The sequence below is a fragment of the Epinephelus lanceolatus genome, chromosome 20, assembly GCF_041903045.1.
Source record: "Epinephelus lanceolatus isolate andai-2023 chromosome 20, ASM4190304v1, whole genome shotgun sequence".
In the NCBI taxonomy this organism is placed as follows: Eukaryota; Metazoa; Chordata; class Actinopteri; order Perciformes; family Serranidae; genus Epinephelus; species Epinephelus lanceolatus.
This window is the reverse complement of record NC_135753.1, coordinates 33,601,223-33,623,143: the sequence shown is the minus strand read 5'-3', so window position 1 is coordinate 33,623,143 and position 21,921 is coordinate 33,601,223. Positions and strand designations below refer to the sequence as shown.

The 21,921-nt window shown below is 42.3% G+C and overlaps 2 protein-coding genes across 3 annotated transcripts; one reads left to right on the top strand and one right to left on the bottom strand.

Annotated features, from left to right (window-relative positions):
• Window positions 1-1,991: 1,991 nt before the first annotated feature.
• map3k8 (mitogen-activated protein kinase kinase kinase 8) lies at window positions 1,992-8,683 on the bottom strand. 2 transcript variants are annotated; one of them, XM_033638290.2, is made up of 8 exons: window positions 8,546-8,683; window positions 7,541-7,897; window positions 7,287-7,457; window positions 6,350-6,611; window positions 5,316-5,422; window positions 4,254-4,406; window positions 2,938-3,184; window positions 1,992-2,847 (listed from the first exon to the last, which is right to left on the bottom strand). In XM_033638290.2, the coding sequence occupies exons 2-8, from the start codon at window positions 7,868-7,870 to the stop codon at window positions 2,723-2,725; spliced, it is 1,395 nt and encodes a 464-aa protein (XP_033494181.1). In that variant the 5' UTR covers window positions 7,871-7,897; window positions 8,546-8,683; the 3' UTR covers window positions 1,992-2,722. The 2 variants fall into 2 exon arrangements, with proteins under 2 accessions (XP_033494181.1, XP_033494180.1); XM_033638289.2 differs by having other exon boundaries at window positions 8,542-8,678.
• A 412-nt stretch (window positions 8,684-9,095) lies between these two features.
• mtpap (mitochondrial poly(A) polymerase) lies at window positions 9,096-21,260 on the top strand. The gene is made up of 9 exons (XM_033638215.2): window positions 9,096-9,291; window positions 10,410-10,573; window positions 10,697-10,930; window positions 11,112-11,336; window positions 12,899-13,110; window positions 14,204-14,430; window positions 16,209-16,301; window positions 16,409-16,482; window positions 20,658-21,260. The coding sequence occupies exons 1-9, from the start codon at window positions 9,111-9,113 to the stop codon at window positions 20,991-20,993; spliced, it is 1,746 nt and encodes a 581-aa protein (XP_033494106.1). The 5' UTR covers window positions 9,096-9,110; the 3' UTR covers window positions 20,994-21,260.
• The last annotated feature ends 661 nt before the right edge of the window (window positions 21,261-21,921 follow it).

Below are 21,921 nucleotides of genomic sequence, written 5' to 3'. Positions count from 1 at the left end.
CAGATAAAACAGGAGAGCCACCGATATAGATTCACCTAAAAGCCTGTATCAGGGATTAAAATATGCCTATTTCATCTGTTCAGCAGCAATGCAGTAGATAAATGGTGAGATCATTCGAGTTCTATCTACCATTACCAGCAGATGGTAGTATTTGTCTTTCACACTCATTGTGAAACCATTGATCGTCACTGCACACGCTGCTGCTTTCACATCAGACTCTGAGGCAAGCCCCTCCACGGCGCAGCTTTCCACCCACTCACATGTGACGCTTATAGAAAGAGGAAGAGTAGGCCCGAGCCACAGATAGGAGAAAAACACTTCACACATTTTAATCACTTGGGTTTCCCTGATGCAAAATCAGTACTAGATACTGCCCATGACTAAATAAGAACAATTAAATGCAATGAAGTAGAGGGCTTTGCTAAAACTTGATTGATGCCTCATTTTGGTAGCTGGGGAATCCAGGAAAGTCCACACTAAGCACTTTCCAATGAAATGCTAGTCTGGAGTTTTCTCAACATTTTGTTGCTCTTTCGTGCTGATATACTGTGGAATACAGCAGGAACATTACCAGTCATGCAGTTTTGCTTCATGTGGGGTATGCAGTATTTACTAGCTACTTCAAATATCCCCGTAGCAACTAAACAATATGAGATAAAGTATTTAGATTTTTTACTTGCCTAAAATAGTAAAACAAAAATGGAAAAATGCTCCATTATCACTCCCTTAGGAATTATAATAAATATGTGCTTAAAACAGCACAAGTAAAAGTATGTATCTTGCATTATGCCTTCCCACTGTTATATATGTTATGGGATTTTTACACATGTATGTTTTGCTTGGTTTTGGGCAGTTGAACATTCAAAAACCTATCTGTCGCAAAAACCTTTGTGCACTTACAATCCCAGATTGTTTTTAGGAAAAAGAAGTTGATCTGCAGTGACAATATGTTGAAATATTTCTGCTGCACACACTTTTTTGTGACAAAACATAACCTTAACAACTAGTTCTAGACTATAAATGCATGATAAGAAGTATAAAGAAAAGTTGGAAGTTTAAAGCAGCATACAAGTATAAGTACAAGTATTTCAAAACTGTACTTAAGTAGCCTGGGGAATCCAAAAGAGATATGAAAGTGAAACATTTGAATAAGTCCAAAATAGGTTATTGAGTAGTTTGTGATGCCTTTTAACTTGCTGGAGCACAACTATTTTAGCCATGCTTGCAAAGTGAATCCATGTCACTGTTGGTCGATCCACCACTTTGGTCTGGATAAGACATTTTATGGATCGCCGAAACATTTCCTCGGCATCCATGGTATCGAAGGATAAATCCAACTGCCTCTGGGGATCCCTGACTTTGCTATCACGCCATAGCAAGGTTGATAGTTGTGGTTTTGGCTGAAGTGGGTCTGCAACTGTTGGAGAAATTTCCTGTCATAGTGTTAGCATGCTGACGTTAGGATGTAGCACCACTGTGCTTAAGTACAGCCTCACAGAGCACTTAGCATGGATGTATCATGAGACTTCCACAGTCCCAGTCCCATGCCAGAGTCTGCGTGGGTGCATTAAGTGCAGACGCTGCACTTTCCAGTTGGCTGGGTCTGATTTCTTTATTCACCGATACTTTAACAGTAAAGAGAGACAGAGGGGAACTCAAGTGTCCCCTGACAATTCACTATGAAACCAATCTCCCTCAACAGACGGAGAAAACTCATTCTGCCCTTTCCTATAACACTCATCAGTTATCGAGACGATTGTGTCTATCAGATACCAATTAAAAACCACCCTTGGTGCTTAGAGATAGAGTAATATACACACTGCAAGTCTAATAGTCATGACATGAAGTTAGATAAAAGAAAGTAGATGTTATCAACAGACTGAATGTGAAACATTCTGATATAGTGAATGTTTAAATTTCACAAGAATCTCTCTTAGTCATGAAGCTGTACAACTTGAAGAACTAAAAAAGAAATCACACACAGACTGGGATTTTGTTGTTATTGCATTTATTGCTTAATGACACATTTTCAAACTTTGGGCAATTTCTATGCTCAATACTAAAGAAAACGGAAGTAAAACAGTCCTTTTTTTTTCTTCTTTTTTTTCAGTACATAGCACAGCAGGCCTCATCTCACGGGATGTACAAAACACAAATTAGATATCACATGCATTCCACAGAAGCGCCATTTGCATAGCATCATGATACTATTCTTATTCCACAGGAATAAACAAGAGGAAGTCCATTAAGAACTACATATACATGTTTGCATAGCGCACACATACTTAAACACATAGCTTACAGATTTTTAGTGATAAATAATTTCTTTTTCAAGACTGTTAGACAGTTTCATGAGAAAAAAACAGCATACATTTGATTACTGTGTTAACTGCCACACTGAAATATAGAACAATGTAGGGAGCTCTGAGAAGTTATACCAATAGCTAACAGTTAATGCTCAATAATACACGATACATCTGTTCCAACCACTGTCCTGCAGTGTTGTTGAGTCACATCAGCTCATTTCACCATCAAGGTTGAGCTAATTCCATTCATTACAAGTCATCTTGAGTCTTGCAGTTCTTCAAAAGTGATGTCACCTGCAGCTGTCCACCTGTCTGATCTATTCATCAGTCCTTCGACAATAAACCATTTAAAAACGGCTATAAAGTACATTATCAGTTGGCTTTCAGCCACATAAAGGGTGAGCTGTGGTCAGGTGCTAGCCGTATTCTGAGGTGGGGGGCCCTGTCACCAGTTTACAATAACCTGACAAGGCTCCCAGGTCAATGTACAAGGAGCCCTTCCTCCGCATGTGGCCGGAGTCCTCAGAGTACAGAGAAGATTCTGCAAAAGAGAAAGAAGTACATGTTTAAATAGGGAAAGTATCATTATTAATCACTGGAACCAAATTAACCTTAACGTGTAGGTGCTTACCCTGTGTGGTGTCGTGGTGCTGGCTCTGCTGCCGTAGTATGATGTGGTTGGCCTCCTCCAGGGCTGAGTCAAGACTCCAGCAACGCGGCTGATCCTCCCTGGGCGGGTTGATGGCCTCGTCCTTCAGCAGCTCAGACGCCGAACTCCGCAGAGCAGGGTTCCTCTCCAGGGCTCGCTCCAGGAAGGAACGCATGGCCAGGCTGCAGCCCTCTGCTATGTCCTCCAGAGGCGGGGCCTGCTTGTGGATCTGTTGGGAGAGAGATATGGCAAAACTTGGCTTGAGCAAACTGCAGCATGAGAGGGGAAAAAAGTTACAGTCAGTGTCTCCAAATAACAAAAAGAAAAAAACAACAGGCCACACGGAACTCCTCCAGCAGCTGTGACCCAGTTTTCTTGTCACTGTGAGTAGCAGCATGTAAAACAAGTTTGTCTGTGGTAAAACGGAACAAGGAGAAGTAACTACGCTCAGCCTGTAGCAGCAGCTCCACCACGCAGCATTACTTCTCCATGACAGCAGTTTCACGAGGAAGTGAGTAAATCAAAAGAGCTGATAACCATTTCAAAAACAGAAACAGGACTTCTTGAAAGCCAAGAACCCATGTAATGGAAAACCTTTCAAATAAACAGAAGTAGTCTGACTAAGTGACCCAAAGGTTACACCCTGCAGTCAGTCACGTTGAGCCTTTTTTTTTTTTTTTTTAATCTCATGATAATCTAGGCTGCGGAAGACCTAAATAAGGTCACGGAAGTGTGTCACTTTTTCAGATGCAGCAACATAAAAGATACTATCTAACTTGTGGCATGTACGTGTGGTTTAAATCTATTCTCCTTGCTGAGCAGGTGTGAAGCTAACTGCAAAGAAACCAAACTGTCAGATGGATAAAAACTGAGGTCCAAAGCTTGCAGTTTCAGTGAATTAAATGTAATAATTGGCCAAGGGGTGGTGTCAGAAAATAGGTCAAATCTTGCTTTGCTGCAAGTAGAGACAGTTCAGTGTTTCTACTCTTGAATAAGACCCTTTTTTTTTTACCTCAATTACAGTTTTTAGTTTTAATAGTAAATACACAATAAATGGCTGCACAAACTTTCATGGCGATCTATCCAATAGCCGTTGAGACATTTCGCTATAAAGCCAAGATTAACAATCTAAATAACCTGTCACTAAGCTTCCTTTGGGAACTATGAATGTCTTTGCTAAAATGTATTTGCAATGGGAGCAATCAGTTAATAAAAGTTATTTCAATTTAGATCAAAGACATGGACCAACCAACCAAAACAGGGATGCTAGCTTGGCTCGTAAAAACTACACCACTTACAATGTAGAGGTATGATGGGTAGGCGGTGCGTGGGTATCTCCGGACCCATGGAGGGCTCCCAGTCTGCATGTGAATGATGGTGGTCCCCAAGCTGTAGATGTCTGTCTTGGTGTTATGTCCTCGACACAGAACCACCTCTGGACTCATGTACATCTAAAAAAAAAAAAAAAAAAAGTAACAACATGAATTAGATATGATGGGGATGCAGAGGAAAATGTCAGGATAAGTACTTCCTTATTTACTGGTTTCCCATTCAAATGCATGTATCAGTGCTAAACCGCAATCAGGAAACAACCCGTCGCAGTTAAAGGGTTTTTCTGTCTCAGCAAACAAGATAACCTTTAGACCAGTGCTGTGTGTGTCAGGTTAAGGGCAGTGAGGAGGCGCGTTGGCCTTTGGAGTGTGAAAAGTAAACACACTAAGAGAGTCCATCTCTTTCTTTGCTGGAAATTCCAGCCTGCTCTCCCATGTTAGCGTAAGCCTGAGCAGCCCAGTGTATTTGCTAGTTCTGTCTCTCTTATTATTACTGCTGGGTGTCTGCCCTGGGACTTTCCACAAGCCAAGCCATGAGAGGCCCAGGGTGCATGTGCAAAGACCGATATAGACCGACACACACACACACAGGTCACAACGTGGGAAAGCTAGGCAGATGCATGATGGGAGAAAAGGCACGTGAGAAAACTCTTGGATTAATCCTAAAACTTCCAAAGTGCTGATTACATCTGTGTGGAGACCTCCTTAGCATAAGCAGACTATTATTAACATCAGGGAGGTCAATGAGTGCACTGACTGCTGTGCAACGACGCTGGCCAATCACTGGGTTTAAATCGTTTTGGAAAAGGCAGAGACAAGTGCTGACAAGACTTTGGACTCCTTAAATCCCACTTTAAATCCCTGTGGGAGTCTAGCTTGAGTCTTGAGTCATGAGAAAAGTGCTACTTTTTCTAGCAAAAACACACACTTAAGATCAGAGATGAAAACAAGTAATGATTTAGACCAAGCACAAACAGAAACAGAAGACATGTTTGCTTTATGAGATCAGATCATGTGTTATTTTCTTACCTCGGTTCCTCTCATGTCTCTGGGAATGTATATATCCTCTGTCATCTGCACCGTCAGGCCAAAGTCCACCAAAACTGCCTTGTCTGACATCAGGACGATGTTACTGGCTAAAGGAAACAGAGAAAATAATAGTTATGGCACCGTCTGTCAGGGAGGCTGCTGTGTACGGTAGTTTCAGTGTTTATGCTTTGCTTTGTAGGCTGGCATTGTAGGTCATAGTTAATGACTTTTCAAACATACTGAAAAGTAGCTTGCACTGTTTGCATTGATTTCAACTAGGAAGGGGCCCCCCAAGACGAAGACGAGCATGTTACGTGCTTTTAGCAAAGGAATTTAAGAGATAATTTGAGGGCGAGCCTTTCGTGAAAAGTCTCATTATTGCACTTAAAAACCTCACCAAGGTATAATTACATATTTTGATCTCAGGCAGGAAACACTCACAACCACAGCAACATGTCAGAGGACCAGACTGGCCATTGTCGTAAGTCACTTGCTTCTCTGGACCCTGCATTTAAGCCTAAGAGTGCATGAGAAGCAAGCTGGAATTTCCAGACAACAAACAGCCTTCAGGCCATGAGGCTGACAAACAGCTCTGGAGAATGCTTTGATCCTGTCTGTGCTGCTGTTATTCAACTAACGCGAAACTACCTCGCATCTAACCTCAGCCGTGCCCCACCCGCTGTAACTAGCCTATTTTCTTGTAATCAAAGTTATCAGTTGCCAGACAGTGGCTGGCTTCATTTCCTCAAAATGCACTCATCAGACCTTCAGAGGGAGAAATTATATAACACTCAACAATCATGTGTAAGAATGTGGTCTGCTTGGTTTGTAGATGTTTGTACTGATTCACCTCTTTCCTGCTCGCCACCTAAGAATTAACAAGTACAACTGTCTTGTACAACTGTGGCTTGACTTTGACGTAAACAGGGTAAAAACTGACATTACAACATTTCCTGGACCATGTGAGTTTACTACAACACAGCACATACATCAGCAACACACAGGTGCAAGAACTTTTTTTCCTTTGCTCTTACGTTTGATGTCGTGGTGGATGACATTGTGTGAGTGCAGGTACTCCAGACCCCGCAGGACTTGCTTGGTCACCCAGATGATCTCGAACTCCCTCATGGGCCCGCAGCTGTCCAGCTTCTCCAGCACGGAGCCGCCCTCCCCGGCCTCCATGAACAGGTGGACACTCTGGTCCCAGAGCACGGCGCCGTACAGCTCGGCGATGTTCTCGTGGCGGAACCGGGCTTGGAACTCCACATCGGCTGCTTTGAAGTGCTCCATGGGGATCTGTGAGGATAGTGATGATGATGATGAAATAAATACATGCATTGTTACACGCCTGTCTGCCGATATGCAGGAAATCTATTGTAACTCAGATAGAAAGCACACAAACTGGTGCCAGTAAGCCATCTCTGTGTATTTAACTGTGTGTACAATACGCTGTGTCAACATAAAATTCTGATGATAACACCACACAAGGCAGGACACTAAAACAGTCCCTCATTTGTCAATATTGCTCATGTAGAAAAGAGAAAACAAGCTCTTCACCTCCCCGTAGATGAGGAGTGCTGCATCAGAGAGATAAGAAAAGAACAAAGTGTTGCGAAAGGTGTGCCAGGAACTTGGAGGATAAATCACAACATGCCGATGTATTGATTTTCTTATCGTGGATTTCATTTTGTCACAACAGCTGCTCAGTTTCCATTATTGCATTAGTCTTGACCCATTTTGTAAGTTTGTTACCAAAAAAAACCCACTGGTTCTTCTTTTAATAGCACAGTTCCTCTTTTGAATTTAAAGGAAAACGTGCCAGATGTCTTGTTGACTTTAACATTCATCTTACATAAACACAGGAATCCAGTGAACAGGTTGTACTTGGCAGGTGAAATGTTTGGCACCTCTGGTAACACTTTCGAGAAGTCAGCACTGGCTGGATTCCAGCTATTGCTCAGCAGGACTCACCAGTTTGCAAGCCATTCTCTTCCTGGTGGTGATGTCCTGAGCCAAGTGGACTTTCCCAAATGAGCCCTTGGGCACAAGGTCAGAGCCGTGATTCTTGTAGGTCAGTTTCCATGGAAACAGGAGCACATCCATGTTGATCTGGTAGCGGCCTTTTTTTATCGCCATCTCCTTCTGCAAACAGGTCAGTTAACAGATGTGAGAGAAAGTTGATTTTTATGCACATGATGCACAATCAAAAGGCAAAAACCTCTCACCTTGTTCAGCAGGATGCCCATCTCCTCAGGCAGGTGCTGCAGGGCTGCCGTCTGCATGTTAGAGAGCAGGTTGACGAAGGACAGGAGGTCTGTCACCGTCCCGTACCGAACACCACCAACCCCGTCCACATAGTCCTTCTGCTGACCCACCAAGTCCCCTGCCTCCTCGTTCTCGTCCATCTCCTCCTGGGAGAGACCCTCCTCCTCAGACGACAATGCTCCTTCCTCCTCTTCCTCAAGCTGATACAGAGTCTCTGCAGCGTTGATGATATCTTCTATATTCATGTGAGCCAACAGCAGTTCTATTCCATTATCGTATTTGTAATCCATCTTGATGCTCGACTTGTGCTGCTCACCCTAAAATGAAACATCAGGAGGTCAGTTTATGACATTTTAATGTTCAGTTCTTCAGACTCTGACAGGATCCTGTCAGCGATCAGAGAGAGAATGACTTAAAAAAGCACAGGATGCACAGTGACACTTCACTGAAGCACTGAGGCTTTGATTCAGCTGGCTGGGCATGCAGCTGGGAGGGGCCTAGAAAACTGTTTTCCAAGCAAATGAGGGGAGTTTCACAGAAGCCGGGAAGCCCCTGGGAAAGCTCGGACCCTATTTTACATCTATAAAAACAGCAACTGCCTATAATCTATTTGGAAAACAAACTAACAGAGCGGTGGGCTATGAATAGGAGTCCAGCTCATATACATTTATTACTGCATGCAAATCACACACATCTGCAAAAGACTTTTTCTTTTAAACAGTACACCAGACCTCATGTTAAAGTTGAACAAATAAGCCACAGGGTTACATTTCTATATCACAATATGTGCACACTCAGAATACTTGCTTGTAGAAAAAACAATTAGTATGATGTAATAATTGGTAATGTTGTATACGTAATAAACACTCTTAAATATTTAGCTGCTATTTTCAGCAGATTAAACATGAATGTTGATAACGTCAGATGAGATATATTAAGGTAAAAAAAAAACAAGCCGTACTTGCCGTAATCTTGGAGTCAGAAGCTTATCGCGACTGTCGTCTCGTCATCGTGTGTCTCCTTAGTCCAGCACTGTGTGAATGACAGACTGAGAAAGGTCGGTGCGTGTTTAGAAGGAAGTAAACAGAGGAAGTGCAGTCGATGAGTGCGGAGGTGGAGCAGGCTTTAATGTCAGGTGCCAGCGCGATACTCTCCGTAGGTTTCGTTTTCCCTTTCTTCCGTTTTCTCAGATGAAAAACAAATTTCACGTTGCTTCAGTGCGGATGCACAGGACATCACTTTCCACTGAACTGCTGGGTGTTTTCCTGTGGGAAAATATACTTTATTGCTGTTTGTAAAATCATCTTTTATTAGAAGTCATAATAGAAAATATTACACATTAAAGCGGTTAATTCATTGGACATAAATAAGTCAAAAGATAAATTCAAATTAAAGTTATAGCTGTAATAGCCACTAAGGATGCAGTAGAAGTATAAGCAAGAATCTATATATTATTTCTCACCCTTATTTTTTATCGCCACAGCCTTTGCGAATTGGTACCGCTCAGCTGCCGTAGACTAAGCAACGCGCATGCGCTGTTCGGGTTCTTTCGTAGCAGCAATGGCGTCCTCCTTAGCCGTGTGCAGGTTACATATGAGGGGAAGGGGCAGCCTGGCGAAGTGCCTACGGAAGGTCGACACGTTTCTTCACAGGAGTATCGGGACAAACGTTGTCGCAGCGGAAGGTGAAACGCTTCGGAAAGATGAAACCGGTTAGTGACGTTATATCAATCTGTCAAACTAACCGAGTTAGCATACATGCTAACTCTGCCTCCCGTACAATGACTGTCATTCTAAACCTCATTCAGAAATTGAGTTGTTTTCGGCAGCCTCGGCCATGGTTCAAAATATGTAGCTTATTTCACACAAAAAGTAAAACAGATGAAATTATTAGAGTTTCGGCTAAATTCGGCATTCATGCCGTCCTCCATGTAGTCCTGGTTCAGGAAAAAACTCCTCCCAAAGTAATTCTTCTGTCATTAAGAATACGACTTCATTTTAATGGGTACAGCTTTGTGGATAATATCTATATGAGTTAAGTTGTTTCTAAGAGTTCATATGATGAACTATCCAATTCTTAACTTTATTCACGAAAAAAACATAAAGAATACATGTGACGTTCACAAGAAATAATGGACGTGTGAAATTGGACTCTGATAAGTCATCGAAAGCTTGAGAACAGGGGCCCAAACATGAAGCAGACTGTAATTAAAAAGGAAAGAAAAGTGCATGTAATATTCAGTAATATTTATAACCTACAAAACTCCCAAGACTAACCCAAAACCTAGAAACCAAGCTACCCTAGTGCTAACTACTCACTGGTCCTGACACATTTATTCCATCAGTCTAGACATTGGTTTCATAGGCACGATAACATTAGTTGAGACACATGGCAAGTGGAAATAACCAGTACAATGTAATTGGGTATTAGTGTAACTGGTGTAGAATTTCCCAGCTGTTTCGGGTGTTCATGCTATAAAATATATTTGTAGTAATCGCTGCTTAAGACACAGGCAATGACATTTTATAGAACCTCTGCAAACCACACTTCATGTTCGTACATTTAAGTTTACTTTTTTTACCCATTATAAGATGCTTATAGAACGTGTGTGTGTGTGTGTGGGGTTTGTTGCATACATGCATTTGTTTAACACAGCCACACACTGTAAAAGTGTCAGTTTTAGTCTGAAGTTTGGTGCTGTGTTCAGGGGCTATTGGAGATCACACCTGTGTCAAATATTGCTTTAACACATAATGCTGCAAAGTTTGTCTGACAACACTTGCATGCTAATGTAGTTGCTGAATATTCTGCCTTTTTTTTTGTTCTTAGAAGAAACGAATGGACGCAAATCTTTCTATGCCGTCCTGGCGGAGGGACAAGAACAGGCGGAGAGATCGGTTCTCATCAGCTGCCAATCCAGAAGTGAGAAAAAGTCCCTCAAGTTTATTTCAAAACATGGAGATGTCAAGAAATACTTCTTTTATGAAAGCTACGTAAGTGAATGACCAAGCTCCTCTGTTAAATGTTTTTCAAGTTGTTTTCCAATATGGTAATCTTCACTGTCATGCTGGGATTCAGGTGGATGATGAAATTGTGTGTTTTGGTGTTACTTCCAGGGCGTGTATGCTGTAGTGGAATTTGCGAATCGTGAAAGCGTTGCCTCGTTACTCGAAGAGGCAGTCATCCCCAACAGCAGCCATGAATCCTCAGTGCCTTTTAAATCGAGACTGCTGACAGTGAGGAATATCGGCTCAGCGGACTCAACAAGACAACAATCAGGCCAACAGTACCAACCACAAACCAGCATTCCCATTAACGAGCTCATAAAGAAACTGTCCAGAGAGGAGAGTGTAAGTGGTTAGGTTATGACACCTAGATTTACAGTTTAGGTTAAATAACTAATTTAGTGACCTGGATTTACATTTAAAGATCCAAGGTACATGTATGAATCACTTTCAGTGGATTTAATGAAGTCAGATATATGCCTCCAGGATTGTGTTAACCATTGCCTATCTCTTTATTTCCCCTCAGATAGACCAACAAATAAACACCCTGACAGATGTCTATCAGCTAACAGACGAGAACAGCCGACTGCGTTTCCTCGTCTGCTCTCTGCTCAAGGATGTTGTTGCTCCTTATTTCCCAGAATGCACCGTCAAGCCGTTTGGCTCATCAGTAAACGGCTTTGGAAAGCTGGGCTGTGACCTGGACATGTTTCTGGACCTGGATGACATCAGTGGCAGAAATGCAAAGATGGTAATAGTGGATGTTTGGGGGGTCGTCCTGTAGTGGGTACCTTTAGAAAAAAATAAGGTTTATTTGTGAAACCAAAGCCACCAGCTGACAGGAAGTGATTGCATTAATATCGCCACACGTAACATTTCAGTTTAGAAAATAGAAAGTTGGATAAAACAGTTACTGTACAAATAATTATGCAAATGGCACATCTGTAAAGAAAAACATGCAAGTATTTCAGTACTTGGTTATACTGATTCAGCGCACATGGAAGCTGGACACATTAAAGCACCTTTTCCCTCTTGCAACAGCTCAGCCTTTCCAAAAAAAGTGAAACAGATACCAGCTGCTGCGGCAACAGTAATCTGCTGCCACTAGAGTTTTGTGAGGGCTGTGCTCTGCAAAGTGAAACTGAAGACAGCTGCGAACAGCAAAGACCAAAAACGCAAAAAACTACAGACATACTTAGCGGCTTTGAATTAAAACCTTCTTTGAAGTTTTTACTTTGTAATTAAAAAGACGTTATCTTGGCAAGGAATTTGCGTAAACTCAGTTACTGATGCTTGAAATCACAACAGCAATATTAAAAGCAATGTCGCAATGTGAACTAAATATCTCACTGGAAACAAATCTAAAATGTCAAAATAAGTCATATTCCTGACATCACAATATTGAGTAAAGCTTAGAAAGAATAAAGAACACAGACATCAGTAAGTGTCAGTCCTCCTCTGCTCCTCTGCTGCTGAGGAGACTCACATTACCGTTGGTAACTTTTAACATACGTGACAAACTACACTAAGCCATCGGACATAAACAGTTGTTGTGTTAGCTTGTTAGTAACAAGTTGCTATCAGCTGGAAAGCCTCTGTGCCTGTTTATAACATAATAGTAGCGGCAGTGGACGAGAGACTGCGGACGGAGCGGATTGAAATGTCACTTCTCTACATGTTTACATGTTGCTGATCAGGTAAACTGATAAAGTGGCTTTTTCCTTGAGAATGTTTTATTGCACTCACAGTAACAAGCGTAGTTGTCATCAGCTCAAGTTATCTTCACTTCTCTGTCTCCACTACGGCATCTCTACTCCGTGTTCGTGTGTCTGTGTGTACGTAAAAGTGGCGCTGCAGCCCGGACGCACAAACAGCATGAGGAGACGTTGCAACATGATAATAAATGACACCAAATTAGAAAAACAGTAAGCTAACAGATACAGATAAAAGAGCCGGTAACGTCTGAGCATCTGAAGGCTACTGTCATTAATAGTTTAGCGCTACGGCCCGTTTATTACCGGCGAGGTTAATGGGGTTAAAGCTTCACACATCTGTGAGAAAAAGCGTACATTAAAAGATTGATCTCGCATTTTATGAATCGATATCAAGCCATTGCGATGATCGATTTAAATCGGATGAAGCAATTATTTTGACCCAGCTCTTTTCATCAACTTTAAACTTTGAATGACACGGTTTAGAGCATTGAGAATATGGAAATCAAAATAAAATGGTACAAAGTAAATATGGCGCAAAAAGGTATCAAATGCAGAGTGATAAAGGATCATTAAACATCTCTAAACTTTCTGCTTGCAGCCAAAATCAGGTCTGTCCCTGGAGTTCCAGATGAAGAGGGCCAGCTCGGAGCGGGCCGTCACCCAGAGCATCCTGTCCGTCATCGGGGGGTGTGTGGACCAGTTTGGGCCTGGGTGTGTGGGGGTGCAGAAGATTCTCAACGCACGATGTCCGCTTGTTCGATTCGCCCACCAGCCCTCTGGTTTTCAGTGTGACCTCACAGCCAACAACAGGTATTCACCCTGTGCACACATATAATGAGACCATGACCTACTTTCCATACATAAACAACATGAGCAGTTTCTTCTCATGGCTCTGGTGTTGCAGTGGGTCATAAAGGAAAGGGTTAGTTTCGTGCAATTGGGGGGTCTAATCTCGAAATGTCAGATTGAGTTGGTCAATCTCGAAATGTCAGATTGAGTTGGTCATAGGCCTCTTGCTTCACAGAAACTGTTTTATGTCATCCTGAGTGTCGTTTTGGCCACATTGGCGTTTCAGAAGCCCCAAACAGAAACCTGACTCTGGCAGGAAGTGCTCTGATGGTACAGTTGCATGCCTGCCTCAGTGAAACTGAACAGGAAGGCCACAAAGGGGGGGCTTGTTTGTGTTTCACTTCTTCCCCTCTAACCTTAAGAAAGTGTATTCTTAGCTGATGGCAACAAAAACACGCACACACCTGCTAACGTACAAAAAACCACTCTGCAGTTTCTAAGGAAATGGAGTTGAGCCAACGAATGTGGGCGTGTGTGAGGGGGACTTTTCTCAAATCGTGCTGTGAGATCTTTGAAGCGCAGCATTTTCCTGCCTGAGGGGTGTGGGTGTGTGTCACAGAAAACTAACAGCAGCGGAGTGTGACTGAGTCACTGTGACAAGCTGAAGGCTGCTCTCTAGAGGTGGTTTAGCTAAGATTTTAGTTTCACTGATGCTTGATGTTCAACATGATACAGTATTTTAACTCTGAACTCAGGAGGCTGTGAAGTATTGGGATCAGATAGATGTTTAAATTATGCTGAATATCTACTGTACAAGATGACAGTGGATGACAGATGCTTACATTGATTGTAAAGAGCAGTGAAAATATTATTCTTTTACTTTCTTTTAATACCTGAACACTGTTGTACAAAAATAAAATTACGAACAACGCAACAATTGTCATTTTGGATGATAGAGCAATTACAAACACAGAAAATAAATCCACCCGGCGAACTCTACTGCCTGCACTTGTTTTGGAAGTCCCCACACTCCAACATTGAAATGAACAGCCACATCAAAGTTCCGTCTAAACATGCAGTGGGCAGCATCAGTAGTTCTGTGTGTTCTCCTCAGGGTGGCGATGAAGAGCTCAGAGCTGCTGTACCTGTACGGACAGCTGGACCCGCGGGTTCGTTCTCTGGTGTTCACTGTGCGCTGCTGGGCCCGAGCTCACAGCGTCACCAGCAGCATCCCCGGGGCCTGGATCACCAACTTCTCCCTCACCGTCATGGTGCTGTTCTTCCTGCAGAAGAGGAGCCCTCCCATCATCCCCACTCTGGACCAGCTCAGGGACCTTGCAGGTAGCACCTAGCGCCACCTCTCACTCTGTAGATATCATGTCACTTTAATTCACCCTGGAGTTCTTCTTATTGCTTTTTATAGACACAAATATTAAGAACCCTGCATAATAATGTTATTCAAAATGTCCAAAAATGAATTAAAGACACAGACATCTCTCCTTATTAAACAGAGCCATACATTCAACTTATTGAAGCTTCCACCGTGTTTATACCACTGAATACAGTCGAATTAGGATAAGCTTTTCCATCATACAGCACAGCTGCTGTTAGACCTCAAATAAGATATGCTGCTGTAGGTTTAATAATGCCAAAGAGTCAACAGGCAGAAGCTCACTAAGGTCAATAAGATATTTTAATGAAGACACCAGCTTCCAAAATCCTTCTAACCCCAGGACAATCCCAGCACATGTGTAAAAATGAACCACGTTTAAGAAGCTTGATGAGAGAATATTTGGTATTTTTATTTGAAAATCCTGACTGATTTTATGTTGATTGACTAAGTGATTAAACAACTAATCTAGGGCTGCAAATAATTATTTTCATCACCAGTTAATGTGCAAATTACTTTCCCAGTTAATTAATCAGTCGTATGAAATGTCAGATACAGTGAAAAAATACTCATCACAATTTGCGGAAGCCCACAGAAGACACAGAAAAGCGGGAGTCGGGGAATGTTTAAATAGTTTTGCTCGAGAAATAACTTAAATGATAAATTGATCATCAGATTAGCTGAGGGTAATGGCTTAATCGACTAATGAGTTTAACTTTAGACTTAATATTTCAGCTATAATATTCATGATCAGGATTTCAAGAGAGCCTCAGGGGATTTTGGCTTGTGTGCACTTTAAACAAAACAATGTTGACCTCTTCACATATGTTTCCACCAGCTGACCAGTGAAGTTTTGTTGTAAAGATAAATGATCCAATATAAAATCACAGAAAACAGAGAAACAAGAATATAAACATGAGATAGTAAAGCTTTCCCATCCTGTTGAACAGGCCAGTAACCCCACAGCTGGAGTGTCTCTGCTCTGACGTGCACACTGATTGTCCTTCATCAACAGCCGCAGAGTGTCTGCTGTTGTTTTATTTTATTCCTACAGTCCCAGTGTTTCCCATTTAGGCTCTGATGACTGAGGAACATACCTTCTTGTTACCGTCTGTAATGAATATGTCCTGTGATAATTTAACCACCAGCACACCAGTCTGTCTGCGAGTCCACTGCAGTTCCTCCATCTCTCCCTCTCTCTGTCACCTTGGCTGTCTGATAATTGCCTTCCAAAAGCAATCTACCACCCCGCTCCACCACCACCCTGCACCCTCCTCCTCCTCCTCCTCGGCCCCGTTTAGCTCAGACTCTATCACACAGAGTGCTTACAGGCCAATAAAAGGCCCATCACTCTGGGAAGGTCGATGACCCCGCCTCGTCCGGACACACGCATACAGGAAGCTATTTAAACAGTGGTGTATCACGCAGACACACACACACATACACACACACCACCACCACCAGCCTTGTTGCAGTGAAGGAGACTGGTAACAAGGGCATAGCTGGGGAAGCCAGCAGCAAAGCAAGGACATGATCCCTGCTCTCGTTTTTCTTTTATTTGACCACCTCCATACACACACATACATGCACCAGCTCTCTGTCCTCCCCCCGTGTCTTTCTGATACCTCTCCATGAATGCACCACCACCATCCATCTGTGTCTTGTTTATGGCCATCATAGGCGTGTAAAGGCAGTCATTTACCTTGTATCCCCGCTCTCGTCCCACAAGGTCCCGCGGACAAGTGCGTGATTGAGGGGAACGACTGCACGTTTGTCAGCGACTTCAGCAAGATCCAGCTCCAGAGCAACACGGAAACACTCGGTGAGCACGAGGGCGTAGAAACACTGTAGCTGTAGGGCTACAATTCAGTTTGACTGATGCAGACGTTTCTGTTAGCCACTAACTGGACTTTTCTTAATTTTTCTTAGAGCAACTGCTGTGTGAATTCTTTGAGTTCTATTCCACCTTTGCATTCAGCACGATGTCCATAAATATCAGAAAGGTATGTATGATTATTCATAAGCATTAAGTCCTACGTAAGCAAAGAATCTGCCCAGTCGTTATTTAGCTAATCTAGCTATTTCATTATTTAGCTAATCTTAAAGTGCCTTAACACTTTCAGTATGGTACCTTTGGAATAAAAAGTAACCCTCCATCGGCTATACTGAGCTTTATAGCGAGTTTCAGCTCAAGTTTAGCCGTCCAGCTTTAACTTTACTGTTTTGTTTCAGTCTCACTGCTCTTATAATGTCATTTTTAGTAAAAAAAAAAAAAAAAAACCCTCTGAACATTACTTGCTCAGCACCAAACAGCAGACAGTCACAGTTAGAGACTGAGTGGTTAAAATATTTAGCAGCCAAAGAGCCGCACATTTCCCTCAGGAGTTGGTAGAGACCAAAAACAGAGTTAGAAGACAGTAAATATTGGACTTACATTCATCAGGTCACCAGAAACAATATACTAAATGAAAGATAATGTGGCTAAGGAACTGCTGGATCTTTAAATAAGCAACTGTTTTCTAACGAAGCCATCTTAAAGGGGAACACCACCCAAATTAAGAATCTCAAGTTGTAAATTTCAAGGCCGAGGAAAGTTCAGTCGGTATTCATGAACATGAGCTGCTCTCTGTCAAAGCCAGAAACCAAAGAATTCTCAAACTTGTCATGTCATCAAGTATAAAGTCTGGAGCTGCTTCATTGACAGTGACTGGGAAAGTTTTATTGTAGTGTTGTCAGTAATGAAACAGAAAATGTACCCATATATTAAGAACATTCCCCTGGGTGCTTTCAGTTATAGATGACTAACATCTCTCCCGACTTATGGAACAGCCCCAGACTCTATACTTGATGACATCTCTAGTTTTTGGATGTGTCAGAGAGTAAGAGATAATTGCATCATGATCTCATATGCACACGAACGTGTTTAATAAATCAGGACGCACTGTGACTGAGCTAATTTGAAGTTGTTGTGGAAATTCAGCACATAAAGAAGAATTTTCCCCTCACAGAACTGGAAAAAATAAGTTTAAATAAAATCTTGAATATTTTCATTCATGCCAACTGCATGGTTGAAATGAAGATCCAGCAAAATACTTTACATATAGCACTTCTACAAGAGTCCCATGTTTACTTCCTTTCACTCAGGAGGCCCTTTAACACTGCCTGTTGAGGGTGGGAATATTTATGCCACCTCATCGTTTTGCATTAAGGGTATGATCACGGAATGGGGAACAGAGTTGTCTCGGGCGGGTGTGATGTTTTTTGGACATTATATGAAATTAGAAGAAAACTTGGGACTCCTAACTCTCCAAGCAGCGGACTAGATCAGCTGCCTTATGACAAGAACAGTAAATGATCGCATATGATTTATGCAACACTAGATGCTGAAGGTGTCACACCAATCACACCTCTTTTGATTCAGTAATCCAGTGATTATAATCACACAGTGGACAGGCACAATGCTGCTGTCATTGGGTTTTGTGTAAAAATGCAAAGGAGGCATAAAGAAGGGACTTTGCAGCCGCCCTAAGCGCGATCTGTGTAACCAGGGCCAGTGTTTGTGCACTAACCTCCAAGGAGCACTGAGAATGGAAATCGCATGAGGACTCAAAAACTCCAGCAACAGCTGTAATATTAAGAACAATTTTATTGTGAGACCAATGTGTTTCGGCTCATGGTCTTTATGGGTGACTGTGATAAAGGCCACAAGCAACACAGTGGTCTCACAAAAAAATTCTTCTGTGGACTACATCAACTGTAATTATATAAAACAGGCAGCAGAATTAAAAAAAAAAAAGATGACATTGATGAGAAAACGTGGGATTGACTGTGAGAAGGAGCGGAGAGTGTCTGTCATACTCATGTTGGTCATTAATTAAGGTTTCAACTGCAGAATAACAGCAACAGCGTCAACAGTATTTAGTTTTTCCACCGGAGAGCACTCACTATACTTTAAAATATTAAATCTGAGAGGTTGTGATTTAAATGTTTGTGGGTTGTGTGTTCATGTTAAAAACTGGATATTGGCCATAAATCAGATTTTGTAACTCTCTAATATCTTTATCGGTAACACTACTAGTCAGGCTTTACTCACAAAATGCTCCGTCCAGCCATCCTGCTGCTTGCATGGCTTCTAATCTGACTTGTAAATCAAACCACTGCATTACTGAGAAACCAGCACACAAAGAAAAATCTATTCAGAAAGAACTTCAGCACCAAAGGAAACCCAGTTCAACATCCTTTCAACATTTCCCCCTCAGCCCCAGAGCTGAGCTCCAGTGGAGAAATCTGTTGGTAATAAAGGCAGTGTTTGCTGGATCATGGCGTCTTCCCACACACACAGATGACAGCTGTCCTTGTCATGTGTGATTGATGCCAGCCCCACAGGGCTCGGCGCCCTTGAGCTGCGATCCCAATTAGGAGCTCCATCAGGCTAAGTGTAAACAAACGCATATTTATTCTATTTAGACCCATATTCAGCCTGATGTGTGCTGTGGAGTCGTTTTTAGAGCCGCTGAAAGAGCATCCATGGTGGAACTTTAATTAAAAATAAAAAAGAAGAGGCGAAAAGATCGAGACAAAAGCGTCGGGAATCTGTGCTATGTCTTAGGGCTGCCCTCTAATAGTTGACCAATGTTAAGTTTACCAGAAAGGTCATAAGTTGACAAGTTTTGCTGGTTGCTTAGTCGCAGAAAAAAAGAACGAATGTGAAACTCTATTAGGAGCACCTTTTCAAATTAAATTAAAACTTTTTTGACCATGTGGGAATTTAATTTGAAAGGATTATTATTGTTATTATTATTCCACAGGCTAGTTAGTAACATGTCTGGCAGGAAATCCAAAGTGTGGGATCATTTTGAGAAGGTGAAGGACGAACCCAAGGTGATATGTAAACTCATCTTCATTGGTCGACTACAAACATGACGTATCATCTGAAACATGGAAGTAGCTACATGCCCATTAGCCCACAGCGTCATTAACAGGTGGCTCGCTCAGGGTGTGACGTGCACTTGGAGATAAAATATAGGCCTATATTAATGGAGGTTCATTAGTACGGTTTTGTATTTCTCTGTAATGTAGCACAGTGTTAACAATGTTACTGATACTATTCTTTCTCACACCTTCAACTCAAACCACCAAAATATATCATTTAATAATTACATTCATATCATAAACATGCAGGAGACTAGTCGAATAATGGCCCTAAATAACGACTGTTTGTCAACCAGGAAAAGTCTGATCAGGGGAAATAATCAGGGCTAATTTTTCCTCTCTAGTTGCACATGATAGTTAATTGACCCACCTCTTAAAAAAGTTTACATTAAATAATCACATATTTATCAACTCACTTTTACCCCCAGAAACTTAGTTGATAAAGTAGTTGTTCATGCTTTGGTGGCACATTATACGAGATGCGGGGGACTTTGCTAGCGCTTTGAGTTTAATGAATTGATGCCTCTGGGAAAGAGAGACCCTGCATCCTAATATATGAGACTAATATCAAGTTTGACACGGCAGAGGAAGCCTGCAGGTAGACTGTGGCCATGACCCATGCCTATAGGCTTTCACCAGTGGAGCAACAGCCATAAATCTCCTTTACTGTGCTACAATTCTCCGGTTCGCTCCCTTCCTCTGACTGATGGCTTTATGTTGCCATCCTCTGTCGCTCCCACCCCCCCACAGCTCCATCACTTTATCCTTCCACTGCCTTTACTGTCAGGCTTTAGGCCGGATAAGGCATGCAAAGTACCATGGAAGGTTCTTGACTTCTCTCTGACCCTCACATCGATGGTCCATTTGATGGCCATGACTGCCAGACAGAGGTACAGATCATATATGCTTCCGTTGCTAACATGTTCGGTGTGCGGAGCAGTTTTTCATAGCAGCTGAGCTCATAGCTGTCATTTTTTTGGGTCTGAATTATTCTCACTTCTCGCAGCTCAAGTCAAAATGTCTTCCAGAGCCATGTCCGTGTCTTTGCCTCTCCCATCTGCTAGCCTGCTGAGAGGTGTTGCAGCCAGCTATAGGTTCCCTAGACACAACAGCAAAGAGCTAAAACCATGACCAACAAGATAGATGGACCATAGCATGCAATACATACAGGACTGCGCTTATGGCGGCGGCTGCTGCTCACAAATGTGTTTTCATCTGCCAGCATTGTCTCCTTCCTTCTCTCCAGGGTAAAGAGCAGAACAAGCCGGAGGTAGGCCCGCTGCACATCCAGAACCCGTTCGAACTCTCTCTGAACATCAGCAAGAACGTCAACGCCACGCAGCTAGGGCGCTTCGTGGCTTTGTGTCAGGAGAGCTTGTGGCTGCTCCAGCAGAGTGACACCAGTATTCCCAGAGGTGGTGATGAAAAGGTTGCTTCACCTTGGGGACTTGCTACCCTCCTCCTGCCCCCGCAGATCGCAGGGCTCAAAAGTCATAAGAGAAGGAGGCGGGAGCCGGCCAGTGAGAGGCTCAAGACCTTGCTGGAATCCTTGACGATTAACAATCAGCAGAAGAAAAGCTAAGACTCTTGGGAGCTCTCAGACATCGGCTCCATCCCCTTACTATCACCTGAACTCATACATTGATAGACACCTTCAGGTTTTGTCGTCTGATGCCTCACGGTGGAGGCGAAGAGCAGCTTCTGCAGTGGACTATAGTTCCAAACATGGACACTTGAGGGTGTTACTGAGGCCTGTGTGAGCATGTGTTTGGGACCTGGAATAAAGGAGTGATTACTGTGTACTTTACTGTAGACTTACTCTGCTGTAAATAAATACTGTGGAAACTGATGCAAGTCCTGCCAGACACTCTGTAGGAGCTGAGACTGTAGATTCACAGTTAATATATGAGTATTATGATTCACACTAATCAGTAACATCTGTTTACACCTTGAACAAAATCACTATGGATATATTTTTGTATTAATGTAACATTACAGATGGAATATTCAAGCTTTTATTGCAAACTTAAAGCACTGGGCTTGGTTATTAGACGCCCCAAAACTGACAAGAGGCAATAAAAGGATATCAGACTTATCACAAATAGAACTGAATACATTGGTATTATTCATTAAAGGTGCTGCTTTTAACTCACTTTGGGTCTCATTCCCAGGTCGTCAAATACCGATGACGTCGGTATGGTCGTCTGACCGAACCACTAACACAAATCAACGGTATTTTACGTCCTAGGAATCAATTTTTTGCAGAGTTACATGCAGCATTTTTAAAAGGATGTAGAAAGAAATATGAAACTTTGCTTCAATCTCTAATTAGTCGGAAAAGAAAGAAAAGCTTTTTATTTTTACTCTACCTCCAGTAACTTGACCCTGCGTCCTCATATGAGGACACTACATTTTCAGTTTGCTGCACCTTATACTTTGCTCTGCTTATCTTCGGCCTGTTGTCCTTCTTCGTGGACATTTTTATGTGTGGTAGCAAAAGCACAACACAG

What these genes read in the sequence shown, in the direction of transcription:
- map3k8 (XM_033638290.2), bottom strand. Translation starts at nt 7,870, where the DNA reads ATGGATTACAAATACGATAATGGAATAGAACTGCTGTTGGCTCACATG. An exon ending in TGGGCATCCTGCTGAACAAG is followed by an intron (nt 7,458 to 7,540) that starts GTGAGAGGTTTT and finishes ACCTGTTTGCAG; the next exon opens with AAGGAGATGGCGATAAAAAA. An exon ending in GAGACATGAGAGGAACCGAG is followed by an intron (nt 4,407 to 5,315) that starts GTAAGAAAATAA and finishes TTTTTTTTTTAG; the next exon opens with ATGTACATGAGTCCAGAGGT.
- mtpap (XM_033638215.2), top strand. Translation starts at nt 9,111, where the DNA reads ATGCGCTGTTCGGGTTCTTTCGTAGCAGCAATGGCGTCCTCCTTAGCC. An exon ending in ACTTCTTTTATGAAAGCTAC is followed by an intron (nt 10,574 to 10,696) that starts GTAAGTGAATGA and finishes TGTTACTTCCAG; the next exon opens with GGCGTGTATGCTGTAGTGGA. An exon ending in GTGGCAGAAATGCAAAGATG is followed by an intron (nt 11,337 to 12,898) that starts GTAATAGTGGAT and finishes TTCTGCTTGCAG; the next exon opens with CCAAAATCAGGTCTGTCCCT.